Consider the following 16,545-nt stretch of genomic DNA (forward strand, 5'->3'; position numbering starts at 1 on the left):
TGCTGCTGCCGAACGAGGTCATATGTATATGATGGTTAAGATGAGTGATCTATTTGGTTTTGTGAATGATTTAAAAAAGATTATATATGGTTTAGGATTTAAACTAATTTTAAAAAGAAATAATAATGATAGAGCTCTATATAGAATTAATGCTGGTGCTGATGCAGTAGCTAATGATGGTAATATAGAAATTAGAGATATATCATGGTTTGTGCCTAGTATTGATCCTAGTAATGACAATAGAATTATTGTACAGAAAGGATTAAATAAAAAGAATAATATAGACTTCGGTTATTATGAAAGAAAAACATTTTATAAGAACGTACCTAATGCTACTAATTTCTTGTTTGATCTAGGTATGGAAAGTGGTATGGAAAGACCACAACATATAATAGTTGGTTTTGAAAATAATAATGTTAATGAACAAACTCATGATGCAAGTACATTTCATTTAATGAATGTTACTGAATGTTATTGTAAGATTGGTAGTGAGTTTTATCCTGAAGATAGAATGAATATTAATTATGGTACCAATAATTATAATGAGGCTTTTAAAGAGATTGTTAGCTTTAATAAAGATTATAATGGGCTACCATATAATATAAAACCGTATATAAATCATAGAACATTCAAAAGTAGTTATAGAATATATGTATTTGATACTAGATATCAAACTGATCATATAGGTCCACAACCAATACAACTTAATTTTAAATTTAGTGCTGCAGTTGCCGATGTTATATGTCATGCATTAGTATTAACTAGAAAGGTTATTAGTGTTAGTAGTGATGGTAATAAGATGGTTGATATAGTTTCATAGAAACTAATGACCGAAGGTCTATAGTCTCGTAGAGACTAATTGGCAAAGCCACTTCGTGGATCAGTGAATTTGTCAAACAACTTCGTTGAACTGCTTCGCAGATAGCCAGAGGCTTATCATATCATAGATATAATTATAATTAAAGTCCTTATCATTATTTCCTACTAGTCTTAACAAAACCTTTAGCATAAATAGTATCTAGTTTCTTTTTATTCTCTAGAGATAGGACTCCGTCCATCCGGGAACCGGTTTCACCGATGCTACGCCATAAGCCTCTAGCTTCATGTTTAGTCTTCGAGCTTCGCTCGCGGGCAGAGCCCGTAGGCTTATTCATAACAACAAAAGGATTATACTTTTTAACTTCCATTATTTTTTATATATAGAAATGAGTCTTTTAAATAAGTTCAAAACCAATTCATATTGTGTTGGTGGCAGACATTATAGTGGCACTAATAACATAAGAGGAGCTATCGGGGAACCCGCTTCACGGATTACACCAAAAGGTACTAAAATGTTAAGAGGATCCTGCACTAAATGTGGAAGGAATAAATCAATGACAGTATCTGATGCAACAATAGAAGCAGAGGGATTGAAAGATTTTTTTAAAAGTGTTGGTAGAGCTACAGTTAACTTTGGAAGGAAAGTTGCTAATAATCCAATAAGAGCATTAGAGATTGCAAGTAAAATAGGAATTGCAGCGGCATCTAGAAACCCTAGAGCTGCTTTATCAGCCACACCTGATTTAATTAATTTTGCAACTACTGGTGAAGGTATAAAGGTAGTACAAAAAGGAAGAGGTTTATACTCAGGTACAAAGAAAAGATAATTATTTGATTATGATTATATTTATGTTTATGTTTATGATTATGATTATCGGTATATATTTATACTAATATTATTATTACTAAAGACATTGTTATTACTAAAAACTAATAACTTTAGTTTAAAAAAACACTTAATTTATTTTTCTTGTTCTTCTTATAATCCTCATATACCTTGACTAATTCATTATATTCATCATTATCTATTTTATTATCATTCATTGATTTAGTATATAGTTTATTAAATTTATCACCAAACTGTTTAGCTAGAATATACATTTGTGAATACTTTATAATTTTATTTCTTATTTTAGTATTAATTGTTTTTGATAATGAACCACAAACAGTTGCTGTAGCAAAAGCTGTGGGTATAGAATAAGGTAATCCTATACCTGTTAATGCAACTGATGTTGTTGTTGCTGTTGTTGCAATTGATGATAATAGTATTTCTGTTATCTCAGCTACGTTAATATAATTTTTATATCTACTTAAATTCTTATCATAATTATTAGTTTCAGTTTCATAATAATTTCTAATATCTTTTATAATGTTAATATTATTGTTAAATTTATTATTAGCTTGAATCTTTTCATTTATCTGCTGTTCATTGACAGCAGCAGCTTCGCGCATCAACCGTTCCGATACTGATGATAAATCTGGATACAGTAAGCTCTCACTCGGTGCTGTTGGATCAGTGAAACTATTTCGTAGATTGGTCATTTTCATTAGTGAAAAAACTTTCTATTTCTTTCGTTATATCTTCTTGTTTAAATCCATAATGCATCTCAAGTCTGTCTTTCTCTTTATTATCAAGTAACTTACTTCGTAAAAGTATAGAAATTATATATATTACTATAACACCTCTAAGAGATTTATTGTATTCTTTCATTTCCCTTAGACCATTAGTAAACATATCATCTAAATGTATGTTGGTAACATTCTGATTAAACTTATTATTATCAATCTCTTGTTTTAATTGATTATATTTAGAGATAGTATCAGCAGCAACTTTATTACAAAAGTTAACAACATTTGTGACTTCATTTGCTGATTTAATGAATTCATTAATTAGATTTTCATTAACTTGTGTTTCATTTAGTTGTAAAGTTTTAGTTGTAACTTTATCAAAATCACCTTTTCTTAGTTCAGTTATGTTTCTGCTTAAAATTTCTATTTTATTAGAAGAGGATAATAAGTTATTGTCACAATACTCTTTATTAACCACATCCTTTTCATCTAACGGAGGATGTACATTTGTAATTTTATAGGTATCCTTCATGTCAATATTATCATTATCTTCTAGGAATAACCCACGAGCCTTACTTAGTGTTAGGTTGTTTGTTGATGTTAATCCGAGAAGTGAGTTCCCTGATTGATTTTTAGCCTGATTGAATCTGTTTCTTGTCATTATTTATTTTAAGAAATATATTTAATGATTCCAAAACTTCATTATTAGATTCAAAATCAAACTCAGATTTCAATAGTTCCTGTTCATAATATTTACCTTCTATTATCTCTCCATTAATATCTTCTATCTTATATGTTGGTGGTTGTGTTTTTAGAACTTCATTAACTTTAAACAGTTCTCTATTCCAATTAGAAGTGTAACCTTTAGAGAAGATATTACGTTTATCTGCGTTTCTAACATAATCACCAACATTAAATTTTGGCTTAATATTCTTAAAATTAAAAGTGTATTTAACCTTATCAGGATTATTAGAAGCGTCAACTGGTGTCATATTAATTGTTGAATGAATGTTATTGTTATATGTTAAGACTGCATCATTTAATATATTTACCCAATTACCATCACCATTGATGAACATAGGTTTATTTATTATATGTAATAATGTTCTATTGAATCTCTCTATAAACACAGCCTTTAAATCACTATAAGTAGAATATATTTTCGTTCCATATTCTTTAAGTAAAGATTTAAATGTTTTATTGTAAAACTCACTACCTCTATCTACCCATAACTTTTCTGGTTTTCTAAGTTGAGAGCCTCCTTGTGGATTTTCGCCTAATACTAATTTAAAGCCATTAGTTATAGATAAACCAGATTTATTCTTTAATGGAATAGCCCATGCATATTTTGTGAATATATCTATAACTGTTAATATAAACTTATAATTATTATTGTATTTACTTAAAGATGACTTATCAATTAAATCAGCTGACCATGTTTCATCTTTATATAATGGTATTATTCTTTCTCTTCTAAACTTTGTTATTTGAGGACTAAATACTTCTTTAGCTAGGAGTTGTTGTTGTTCCATCATTATGAGCGTAGCCAGGTGTTTACCCTTCATTTACCATAGTTAAAAACAAAATTATCTAGTTGTTCTTGATTAATAATATTCATAGATAATAGTTGCTTAGATATATCTAGCGTTTCGTCAAATAATCCATCATGACCAGCTTTTGTTTCTAGTATTAATAATTCTAGTCTTTCTATTAAACCATTTAAATGGCAACTTCGTTGATTATTTGGGTTGCTATTTAGTCCCCTACCATATACATCATCTTTTGCCCCCATTATACGTTTTATTGTTCTATATCTAGCACTTTTCTTATCCCCTTTTTCCTAAATCATATCTAATATCCTTTAAAAACCTTTTTATTTTGTTTTCATCTTCCTCGATTTCACCATGTTTTATATTAGGGTTAGTAAGAAAGTTTATAAATTCATCTGAAAACTCATATATATTATCCTTAACTATAAATGAATTTTCTTGGTAAATTAGTTTAACACCATTCATTTCAAATTCACCAATATCTAAATTTCCGAATTTTAACTTTAATTGGGGATTAGATTGAACTGACATCAAATTAATAATTTGAGCCGTGTCTTTATCTACTAACATTCCTGGTTTATCTCGAGCTTCCTCTACAGCTTTGCCATTGGACTTCATTAAAGCTTCATTAAACTGGGAACCAATTTGCTCGATCTGCGAAGCAGTTTCACTGATCATCTTAGTTTGTTTATCTAACTCTTGATTTTGCCAATCTATTGCTCGTAATGTTTGTTCACTTAATGCTAGATTCTGTTCATTGTTTGCATTTAGTGTTTTAGTTAAAGGATCAAATAACTCTTCTATTTCACCATAATACTCTTGTTGTTTTAATTTATCGTCTAATCTATTTCTTCTGTTTTGTTTTTCTAGATTGTTTAATTCTATAAGTTTATCTAATTTAGTCATTTTTTATAATTATAATAAATCATTATATAGTGTAATTGCAGCAAGGATTAACTTTCTATCATCATTAATGGTTAGCTCTTTAATATTATTTATCAGCGAAGCTGTTTCACAGATAAGTAGGTCTTTGTTTAAATTTAAATCTGCTTCACAGATTTTATTTACTAGATCTCTTTTGAATAGATATAGATTCTCATCGTGAGGATAGCTTTTAATGTTATTTACATAAAACCTTTTATCATCAAATATATTTAAACTAATCTTAGTTGTTTTTGTTGTTGTCATGTTATTACCAACTTTTTTTATTCTACATTCATCTACTGTTCTCTGTATATTATTCAATAATGCATCATAATACTCTTCATGTTTAGCATTATTATGCTTCTTTATTCCTTTTTCTTTAGTATTCTTTGGGCTATCTTTAAACGGGCTCTGCCCGTGGGTAACCAAACTATAAGTCTTAGGTGTTAAGACTATAAATTCCTCAATAATCCTACTCCCAAGCTCGTGCTTAAACTTGCCGGGGACTTTATTATTTGTCTTGATTGGTTTTTCGAGATTGGATAGATCCTTATGCTCATCACTAACTTTACCTTCACTATAACTTAATACAAAATTGTCTGTGTCCATATAGTGAAGTGTTAGATCTTTGAGGGATGGTTGTAGAATATTATAGAATATATCATACATGTGTAATTTGCTTAGTTCGAGTATTGTTACTCCCACATATACAGGTGAGCTATATTCTTTTTTTTCTTTATATATTCTATTTGGCTATAATCTCTATATCTAGTTATATTCTTAAATGTTGGTTTACTTACACTTTTCATTATTTTTTCTTCATCATGCAAGAACTTGCTTTGAAAGAAATGCAGAGGATTCATACACATTCTTCCATATAGTGAGTTATTCATTAATTTCCTTACATCCTTATTGTTTTGTATATAACCTCTACATATGTAGTCTTGTTTAAATTTAATTACTCTATGTATTTTTGTTACTTTTACTCCCATCTTAACATAGAACTTTAACATCCTATAATGAACCATATATTCTGTTTTGTTGTTTTGATCTAAGATTAATTTCTCTGATCGGTGTAACCGCTTCGCGGATCTTGCTTCGCTCCCATCTCTTTCCTTGTAACCTAATTCATTATCATTTATCTTTCTCTTATTAGGCATTAGTGCTAGTTGCTCTGTTCTCTCTTTACATTCATTAGTATAATCAATATCACAAACTATATAATAACCATGATCACTATCATCTGGAGTATTCAATATTACATCGAGGAACCCGCTTGGCGGATCTAGAGTAGTAGTAGTAATAAACTCAAAATCCTTATAAGGTAACTTTTGCATCATTGCATAACCATATAGGTTGTTTGCGTCTATGTACCATATGGACCTTCGCCGATTATTAATATATCTATCACCCATTATTCCACATATACCACCTCTCTTTGCTCCAACAAAATCATCTAACATTTGTTTATCTTGCAATGTATCTAGTGTAACACCACTTGACATTAACCAACAATCAAAACTATAACCTGGGAGACTAACGTAATGTAGTGGGTTGAGCTTGAATTCTTTCATACTTAATTTAACATATTCATTCATGCAATAGTCTAATATTTCAACATCATTCTGTAAATACTCTATAGTTAGATCTTTACCAGTTTTATGACTGTTTTCATTATTAAAGTTATCTACTTCTTCTTGTGTTGGTAATTTATTATGTAGTGAGGATTTGAAGTCTTCTATTTTCAAATTACCTATAACTTCTTGGTAGGTAGCTTTGCTACCATTGGCAGCTTCGCTGTCATACGACTTTGTCGTGGTTGGGGAACCAAGGCCAGAGGCCCTTCCCCAGGAGTCTAAACCAAAGTATTCATATGGATATAATGTTTTAGTTTTACATCAATATATCTTTGCCATTTGATCTAGAGGCATAGCTAAGAAGTTATAACTATCTAAGAATTTGAGACAACCAATGCTAAACATCTTAGACTTACCAGCAGCTAGTGGTATGTTATCTACTTTTCTTTTATCATTATTCTGTTTGAAGAGTTCACTGTATAGTAAGTTGAAGTCATAGCCAGAGCCATTGTGGAATATTACAGGAATGAAGTTTTGTTGTTTATACCTCAGATTACATATCATACATGCTGGTCCTCTATATTTACCAGTTTCATGACAATGATCTCTTACTTTATCGGTGTAACCGCTTCGCGGATTAATACATGTTTTGCTGCAGATATGACAAGTGTTATTAGTTTCATGGTATAATTTATCTTCTTCTGTGAATATCATCTTTTCATTATGTTTGAAATTATTCTCAGTTTCTATTTCTAACAGATCTCTAGCAAATCTTTTGATACAATCAAGACCGAAGTAGTGCTTGAAGTTACCTTGCCAGGTGTAACCAACAGCTATTGGAATATGTTCAGCTATTACATATTTACTATCATTAGTTGAGACTTCAACAATGCAACATTCTATATCGGCGGTTATAGTATTTTTTATATTCTGACGTTTGTGTTCATTTATAAAAGTAATATGTTTTTTCTTAGGACAAACAATCTCTGGTTTGAATGAGTTGTTGCATTCATGTTTGTCATATTTAATTTTTGAATCAAACCAATATGTACATCTATCACAGTAATAGAATTTGTGATTCATTCTATTTGGTCGATCTAACAAGGTTTCTATGTTTTTAATTAGAGCACAGTGTTCTATTTGTCCATTACTCCAAACTAGTATTCTTACATCTTTTTTATCTTTATTAAAGTCATCCACTGGTTTAAACAATTCTACTTTACCCCCACCACAAGGTGTGTATAACCAAATATTAATATTATATAATTTCTGTATTCTTAATATATATCCGAAGTCATCTTCATGTTTTTGTCTTGGCTCAATAAGTTCATCTACATATTTACTTTCTCGAGTTGTATGGTGCGTGGCAGGATATAGCCAAGCAGTAATAGTTAGTTGCAAGCAATTGTATTTATAACTTCGTATATTCAATATCGATTTAGAGTTTTTGAGATCAGCTGGTAAATCTATATGGGTACCAATAGATGCTTTAGTTGGTTCAATGTTCAACTGAATACTTCTTATTCCAAGAAACTCGAAATCATAACCATAACCTTCATATATTTCCTTTTCGAAGTTTAGCCATTGAGTGAAGTCTCCATTTTCATAAATTGCGTTTTTATTAATATAGTCAGTATTGAAGAATATTTTAGTAGTTTTAACTTCTACTTTTGTTCTCTTCTTATAATCACACTCGACTGTAATCTTATATTTAAAACTCTTAACTTTTCAATACTGGTAACAGTTTTTAATTCCTTCTAATGAGTTATTAATGGCTTCATCTATATCTTCAATGTAATTTCCAGCTTTATCAGTAATATAAAATTCTTTCATGTTCTGGCTAGAATTTATATCAAAGCATTCAGTGTTTTCTAAATACTTGCGATTATGACTATATGAATGAGTAGTTAGAGCTATTTTATTCCTAAATTCTTCATGACATTCTTTACATTCATACTTAATTCTGGTGTAGATGTTGTCTATGGTTTTAGGTTTAGTTTTAGTTTTAGCTTCAGTTCTAATAATATCCTTAGTATTATCTTTGGGTTTGAAAACATAGTCATCTTCATCCGGATTATACACCCTCTCCAAGATTTCATCGGAGAAGCCGCTTTGCGGATCTTCCACTTCATCCTCATACCCTTTTCTTGCCATATTTAAGTGTTCATCACTTAAATTATGTTTGGCAAATTGTTTCCTTGTTTCAAAGGCCAAATCACAAATATAACAAAAGTTTACGTTTTCTACTTTAGACATCTTTATTTTTATAGACAAAAATTTCAATTTTGAAAACATACAAATTGAAAATGTCTACATCAGTAAAATGTAGTGATTGTAAAGATAAATCATGGAGAAAATGTTGTGATACATGTTTAGATAGTTTATTTGGATGTTATATCTGTAAAGGTTACTTTAAGAATAGAGATTATATTAATCATATGAATATACATTATAATGATCCTAGTCTATATATAACTTGTATTATGTGTAAAGAAAATCAACACATCAGTGGATTTAGATTTAAAAATTTTAAGTGTAGATTATGTATTTATTTACATAGATATAGATATACACTCACCAAAGATAAATTCAAGGAATATGCTGACAGATTTAACATAAAAGTTTAGAGTTACGCCGGTTATGTGTACAAGTTATCCGTGAAGCGGTTGGGGGACCAAGATTGAAGGTCCTTACACCGATCCCCGCAGAGGCGTCACCAATTTTCGCAAGTTACATTGAAAAAAAACACTTATCACTGTGTTTCCACCGATCTCAGTGTTTTTGACTGTATACCCATCACAGTGTGTCCCATATACAGTCTCACAGCAGGGATCATCCTTTTTAAAAACTGTGAATTTGGTTTTTTTTTGTTTTTTTTTATCTCACTTAGTTTCATAGTTTTTTTTTTTCATCAGAATCCTGAAAGGCGGCATCGCCTATCGGGGGACGTTCACTGGAGTCAGTGAGGAAGGAACCCCAAACCTTCCGTTTGCTAAAGCAACTTAACTAGACTCGATGATTTAACCACTACGCCAAGTGAGACAGGAAGTTTTAGTTTTAGATTGGTTAAATATTGATTAGGGGAATATAAGAAAATTTTAATTATTTTAATATTTTCATTTTTTGTTCAAGTTTTCTTTTTTATTCAAGTTCATTTTCGCAAGTTGGTTTTACGTGCTTGTTAGTTTTATACTAGTACTGGGATACGTCCACCGGAGTCGGTGGGGATAGAACCCGAACTATCCGTCTGATAATGGTTAATTACCAGCTTAACTCTGTACTAGTGGTTTGCACTAAGTGAGACAAGAAAGGATAGTTTTTAATTGTATAAGAAGTGAATATAGAGTGAATATACAGTAGTAGATAAAACAGGGAAACCAGCAAGCAGTAAAATTTGTTCCATTCGACGTGCGCGATTAGCGTTAGGAGAAAAGGAACAAATTTTGCTGGTGGCTGGTTTCCCTGTTTTATCTACTACTAAAAATAGCCGAAAAAAAGGTCAAAACTGATCGAAAAAACGTCAAAAATGGCCGGAAAAAATGTCAAAAATAGCCGAAAAAAAGGTCAAAACTGATCGAAAAAACTTCAAAAATGGTCGAAAAAAGGTCAAAAATAGCCGAAAAAAACGTCAAAAATAGCCGAAAAAACGTCAAAAATTGCCGAAAAAAATGTCAAAAATAGCCGAAAAAAACGTCAAAACTGATCGAAAAAACGTCAAAAATGGCCAAAAAAAGATCAAAAATAGCCGAAAAAAAGTCAAAAATGGCCGAAAAAAACGTCAAAATGGTCGAAAAAAACGTCAAAAATAGCCGAAAAAACGTCAAAAATAGCCAAAAAAACGTCAAAAATAGCCGAAAAAAACGTCAAAACTGATCGAAAAAACGTCAAAAATGGCCGAAAAAAGATCAAAAATAGCCGAAAAAAAGTCAAAAATGGCCGAAAAAAAACGTCAAAAATAGCCAAAAAAACGTCAAAAATAGCCAAAAAAACGTCAAAAATAGCCGAAAAAACGTCAAAAATGGCCGAAAAAAAGTCAAAAATAGCTGAAAAAAACGTCAAAAATAGGACCAGTATTTCGCGAATTAAAGACCAGGGAGCTATGGCTCCCCCGACATTAGGACCTATGAGGTACCTCATGCTCGTTCGCTAATAACTTTTTGAAATCGGATTCAAATTTGACCGGAGTAGTAACGCTAGTTAGCACACATTATAAGCTAACTCATATTAAAAAATGAGCCTCCTAGGTGCACTAAAAAAAAGTTCTTAGAGTACGAGCACCAGGTACACCTCACTTTTTGGGGGTGCGGTACTTGAAATCCAGAATTCTGACCAATATACGAATCGGATCGGGACGGGACATAGCTCATTCAATTGCCCGTAAAATAAGCTTTAAAACTATATATATGACATCTAATTTGGACCAGTATTTCGCGAATTAAAGACCAACGAGCTATGACACCCCACCCCACCCCCGACCACAATTTATAACTCATTTCGCTTATAACCCATATTTATAACCGGGTTATAAACAGTGATATAAACAGTGATATAAACAGTGATATAAACAGTTATAGTTGGTTAATTATAACTAGTTTTACTAGCACTAACAGAGGTCAACATTGGCTCTTGAGTAAGTTTATACTGTGGGACATCTCTCGGCGCTTGTTCGGGCAGATTTGTAGGACTTTGCGCCATAATAGGGTCCACTGGGTGCCGCACCACGGGACATGGGGCTATCATGGGAACCCTCACAGTAGCACCCCTTTTGACAACTTTGCCTCGGTTGAAGTTCGACATTTGGCTCGTCTGAAAAGTACATAAATTTGGTGATTTCGGCTATTTTAGGGGCTGAAATGGCTGAAAAATGGCTCAAAAAGGCCCAAAACACCTGAAAAAACCTCAATAGACCCTCCCGGGGTGCTAAGAATCACCCAATAATCAATTTGGTATGCCCCCGGCATCATTTTCTAGCATCCCTGGAAAGGGGCCAAAAAGTAATGCCAAAATCGTGGCACGTTGCGAAATTTTTTTGAATTCGAAAATTTCACTCGAATTTTTTTTGAAAAGTTGGGTTTGACTTGGGAGTCAACTTGCAAGTGTTACCCAAGTCTTGGCCAAGACTTGTCGGACTTGTAAGACTTTTTTAAGACTTGCCCAGTACTGGAAAACGAAATAAGACTTGGATTTAGACTTGCCTAGTACTGATATAGACTTGGAGTTCGGTACGGGTAAGTGTCTGATTTATTTGATTCAAAGCACCATTGATTCGGCGATTTTTAGCGTGTAAGGATCTTACTAATTTCTACCACAATTTTTATTTAATAGAGATATCTGTAGGTCATGCATCATTTCTTATCTCCTCTGTCAAAACATTAATCAGAGTGAGCACAATGAAAATTCCTCTGATCGATTTTTACACGATAAAGCTGAATGTTTTATCAAATCTTGCACTATAAAAAAATAAGTTAATAGATTACGCATTAAAAAAATATACGATTATACGATTATACTGCATATAGTTGCTGGAAGTACATTTTGGTGATCTACAGTGGTATAACCAATAGTGAAAAATTCCAAAAACATCTGATTAGATACTGCTAGTTTGAAATCGCTTTTCATCAGACCATCAAAGCCACATGGCTCCAAAAGCTTGGTACTTCTGAAGAATCTTAAAAAGTGCAACAAACATAAAAAAACAACACTCAGATCAGTTTCCTAGTATCAAGTCATTACGCCATTAGCTGTTTTAAATATCTTGTAGATCGTTTCTGCAGTTTTCGCACCACTTTATAACGATAGCTGAATTATATTTCCTACACTTTTAAAACTACAAAACTCTCTTTTTTTGTAACTATTGGTTCCAAATTAATCATAAATTTTCAATTGGATTCAAATAGGGAGTATTTGCTGAAAACTATAGTACCTGCCGATTCAATTCGTGGAAGAAACTTCAGTCGGCCTTTGATTTATGCATATGAGCGCTATTTTGTTGAAAATAAGCTCCAGAAACGGCTATTATTAAACATAATTCTTCAAAATATCAAATTAAACAAGAGTTTTTGCATTTTCGAAAATTCGACAAACATATTTTGTTTATCTAATTATATTGTGCACCAAAACACAAATTATCTTTTTCCTAACACAGATCTTTGCTTTATTTCTCGTCAAGAGATTTTTCCCACTTTCGTTAACGCATTCGCACAATTCCGTCACTGGAGACGCCTTGGGCTTTTTTATTTTTGTTAGTCAAGTCTGCATGCAAGCTGTCTATTAGATCTTTATTATAGGCAAAGGCTTTGTCTTTTTCGATGGAAGGCGTGCAATTCAAATCACAAGAGAGTACCAAACAGTAAAAAACTTAGTAGTTCAACCGTCTTCTCTGTGTAAAAGTTGAGAACAAAAACGAAAGCTGGTTTAAAATTTCAGAAATCCGCTCATTTAGCTGCGAGTTAACGGAAATCAAACGCATGGAGCAAATCTGGTGCTTGAAGAACGCAGCAAACTGCACCTAATTTATTGGTACAACAATGTATATATGATAACATGAGTTTTTGTATAATCACAACCACACACATACACACACAAACACGCGCACACACTCAAACATATATATATATATATATATATATATATATATATATAATATTTATATGAAAAAATTTTAATAATTTACGCTATAGGCGATTATAGTTACGCTATAAGCAATCAAAAATTTCGCCTACATTAGTTTATCAGAGCAATTCTTAAAAATTTCTGGTTGTTTTCAGATATAAAAAGGGGATTCATATTATTCTGCAAGGAATAATTAAAAAGTGTTCAATTATGATGAAGCATGGATCCAAGAAATATTTTTTACTACAGTAAACTTGGAAATTTTAATGTAATTTGACGAAGAAAACATAAAAATTTAACGAAAAACTAGTTGAAAAAAATAACCTCAACTGAAGCGCCTTTGATCACATTTACGTTTCAGAAAAAAAAACAAAAGTAGATCATTTTTCTCAGTTTGCCCTATTAGGCATATATCAATACCGAAATTTCGTTCTCTAGTTAGAGTCACACTTTACAAAAAGATTCACCTCTTATGAGTTTTTTTAAAACAGATGGTTATGCTTAAATATCGATAATAGTCGTTTTATGATAATTCTTCGCAAAAACTCGTTGTAAATCAAATTATCAAGAGGCCCATTATCTGCTTTGCTTAAAAGTTTCCCGACCTTCTAATGTTTCTTCAGAAAAACTAAAATTTGCATATGAAAATGAAATTGTACTCCCTCACAACTAGAAGTTAAGTGTTCGCTAAGAAGATTCTAATTTGGTCAAATGTCGGCGGGGTTAACGTAACAAAGAGATTATGAACAATTGGCAAATCTGCTTTGAACCTCACGTTAAGCATGTTTTGAAGTGATGTGAATTTTCTTTTTTTAGAAGGTTTCCAGTAGAAATTTTAAGGTTAATTACGTTATTAATGCTGTTAAAGGCAGTACGAAATAATGCGGTACGAAAACGATATTAATGCTGTAAAAATTTCCGGATTTTTGTTTTTCTGTTATTGAAAAGTTGAAAAATTGGAACTTTTGTTCAATTAAAAACAAAAAAGAATATTGTCATATGTTGTGGACTTTGCTAAGGTATTGTCGTTTTTGTTTTCATTTCCTATTTTGCCAACAATTTTTTATTCAAATTTCAAAACTTTTACATTTCTCCACTTATTAACAAAATGTGTATGGTATATTGTGAATTTTTTTTCTAAAATGTGAGTTTTTTTCACCAGTCCGCCCACTTTTACAGTTTTTTCACGTCAAAAAATTTTGCGATATATATATATATATATATATATATATATATTTATATACATTTATATATATATCTATATATATATATATATATATATATATATATATATATATATATGTGTGTGTGTGTGTGTGTGTGTTTAATGCTAATGTGTAACGAGAGCGGTTTGATCAATTTGCTCCAGACCACTTCATCAAAATGTGTCACAGTATTCTGATGCTGTTAATGCTATTTCGTTTTCTTGATAAAATTGTTTTGTTACATGAGCGTTCTCAGTTATCAAACTTTCTTTGCTTCCGACTGTTTAAACGGCTGGTTTCATTTATGTAAAAGAAATTTATTGAGACATATCTGATGAAAGCAGACAATTTCTTGTCGTGTTGGCGGCACTTCAAAAATTAGATCTTAAAAAATAATAATCAAAAACCGAATGAAGAACCCCTGATTATTTTTTCAGGGGCTGCAAGAAAATTTATTTGGAGGAAGAAAATAAGTTTTGCTTGTTAAAAGATGAAAAAAGGAAGAAGGTTTCCGAGTGTTCTAGTGTGCTTTTGCGGTTTTTTTTTCAGATTTTAGCTTCAAAACTTAGACAAAATGGCCGTCAAATTTTGATTGATTAGTGGTTGAATCTGCTTTTGTGGTTGAATCTTTACATATTTCTAGAGGAAATAGTTTTTTTGACGCTCACGATTTTAATTGGTTGGATACCTTTGGAATTCCAAAAAATTGATCTCTTAGTCGTCTGTTTTTGCTCTGATAGTAAACCTTCATCAAGGCTGAAAGTTTAGTTGAGGTTTATGGATGGAACGATTTGCAATGAAGCAAAAGGAAAATTTTCAACAACTAAGTCAGAAGTCTGAAATATCTTTTGACATCTTACGATGATTAAAATATTAGAGTCAATACCTTTGCAATAATTACGAATGCAAACTGTTCTAGGCAAGTAAAAGATGCGTCCCAGAACCAATCGTGAGTAGTGAATAAAGGCATTCTTTTGAGCGATGAATTGAATGGCAGAAATTGATCACTGATAATGTTTTACAGCACTTCAATATTTTAATGAATGAAACAATATGTTGACTCTCAAATAATTCAAATTGAAATCCCGCACTGATAGTTTTAAAATATGATGTAAAATGACTGATTTTTTTTGTTTTTCATATGACCACATAGAAAAAAAGCCGAAAAACTGTTATTTTTTACTCTATGTTATAGAATAATGCACAAAGTAAGTTGTGTTTTAATCAGTTTGTAATCAGTCACTCTTTAATCAATGTTTTAATTAGTCACTTTGCACTCTTTCTCAATCCATCAAAAATCAAATGGGTTTCTCAACTTCAAATGGGCAACTTGACTGTGTAATACTGTGAATAACACCTCCCCCCCATAGAATTCTTGGGCTTTTAAATCTATCGAGGTCTAAACCTTGGCCAGAGTGCAAAATATAACCAAACTTATGTTACGTATGTTCAAGCCTGGTATTTTTGCGAGACTTCTCTCAAAATAGGTCTAATCTGAGGTCTTTTTGGTCTCTGGAAAGTCTTGATATTGGTTGAGCGTTTATTTTTTAGACAAGATACACAAGCCCTTCTCTCAACAGTCAAACTCTTCATCACCAGAGCCACAGATGGAACGCACAAATAAAGACTCGAATCCTATGATTATCTAACCCGGAGGTGACTTTTACCCAAAGTGAATGACAATGCAGAAAGGAATCTATTCTGTTTCGTCCCCCCAGCTTTAGTGGGCATATAACTTTTACTCTTCCAGGTGCATGTTGCTGTCTTTCGGTAACTTGCTATATAACAACACATAATTTGTAAGTGGGGTGCATAAAAAACTGGGGGGGGGGGGTATACAGAACAGATTCCAAAAAGATACCCTTATCGAAGTAGTGCTAATTGACCATTTAACCTATTGGTTTTGCTCGGGTTAGCTTTGTGGTCATATATCGTATGCACCCCATATACCAAAAGGAGTCTATAAAAATTTTGCTCTGAAATGATTTCGATAACTGTTACCTTGCAAAATTTGCTCTTGCAGTCATAACTAGGAACTAATGATCAATTCGAAATAACGTGAATGTGTTAATTAGCCATCTGATGAAGGTAACGCTTAATAAAGATATCTTGATTTCATTTATGCTATAAGAAATGTTTTTGTTATACAAAAATTCACAGACAGCCGTAGAGAGTCATCAAAAGACATAGGAGGAGCACCCAGGTTGAGGTCCCAGACGGAAAGTCGGCATGTCAGACTGTCACAGACGGTAGGTGCCTATGCCCAGACCATCCCAGACAGAAAGTGCC

The 16,545-nt window shown here is 31.8% G+C and overlaps 1 protein-coding gene across 2 annotated transcripts in view; it reads left to right on the plus strand.

The window, feature by feature from the left end:
- Positions 1-15,912, plus strand: part of LOC142355721 (protein stum homolog) — a 29,628-nt gene extending 13,716 nt beyond the window's left edge. Inside the window, exons 4-5 of one of the 2 annotated variants that reach the window (XM_075407797.1) lie at positions 15,176-15,205; positions 15,808-15,912. In XM_075407797.1, coding sequence (XP_075263912.1) covers positions 15,176-15,183 — 8 coding nt within the window. In that variant the 3' untranslated portion in view covers positions 15,184-15,205; positions 15,808-15,912. The remainder of the gene's footprint in view (positions 1-15,175; positions 15,206-15,807) is intronic. The other variant, XM_075407796.1, reaches the window with a different exon arrangement.
- The last annotated feature ends 633 nt before the right edge of the window (positions 15,913-16,545 follow it).

The sequence above is a fragment of the Convolutriloba macropyga genome, unplaced genomic scaffold (assembly GCF_964194025.1).
Source record: "Convolutriloba macropyga unplaced genomic scaffold, txConMacr16.3 SCAFFOLD_1088, whole genome shotgun sequence".
Classification (NCBI taxonomy): Eukaryota; Metazoa; Xenacoelomorpha; order Acoela; family Convolutidae; genus Convolutriloba; species Convolutriloba macropyga.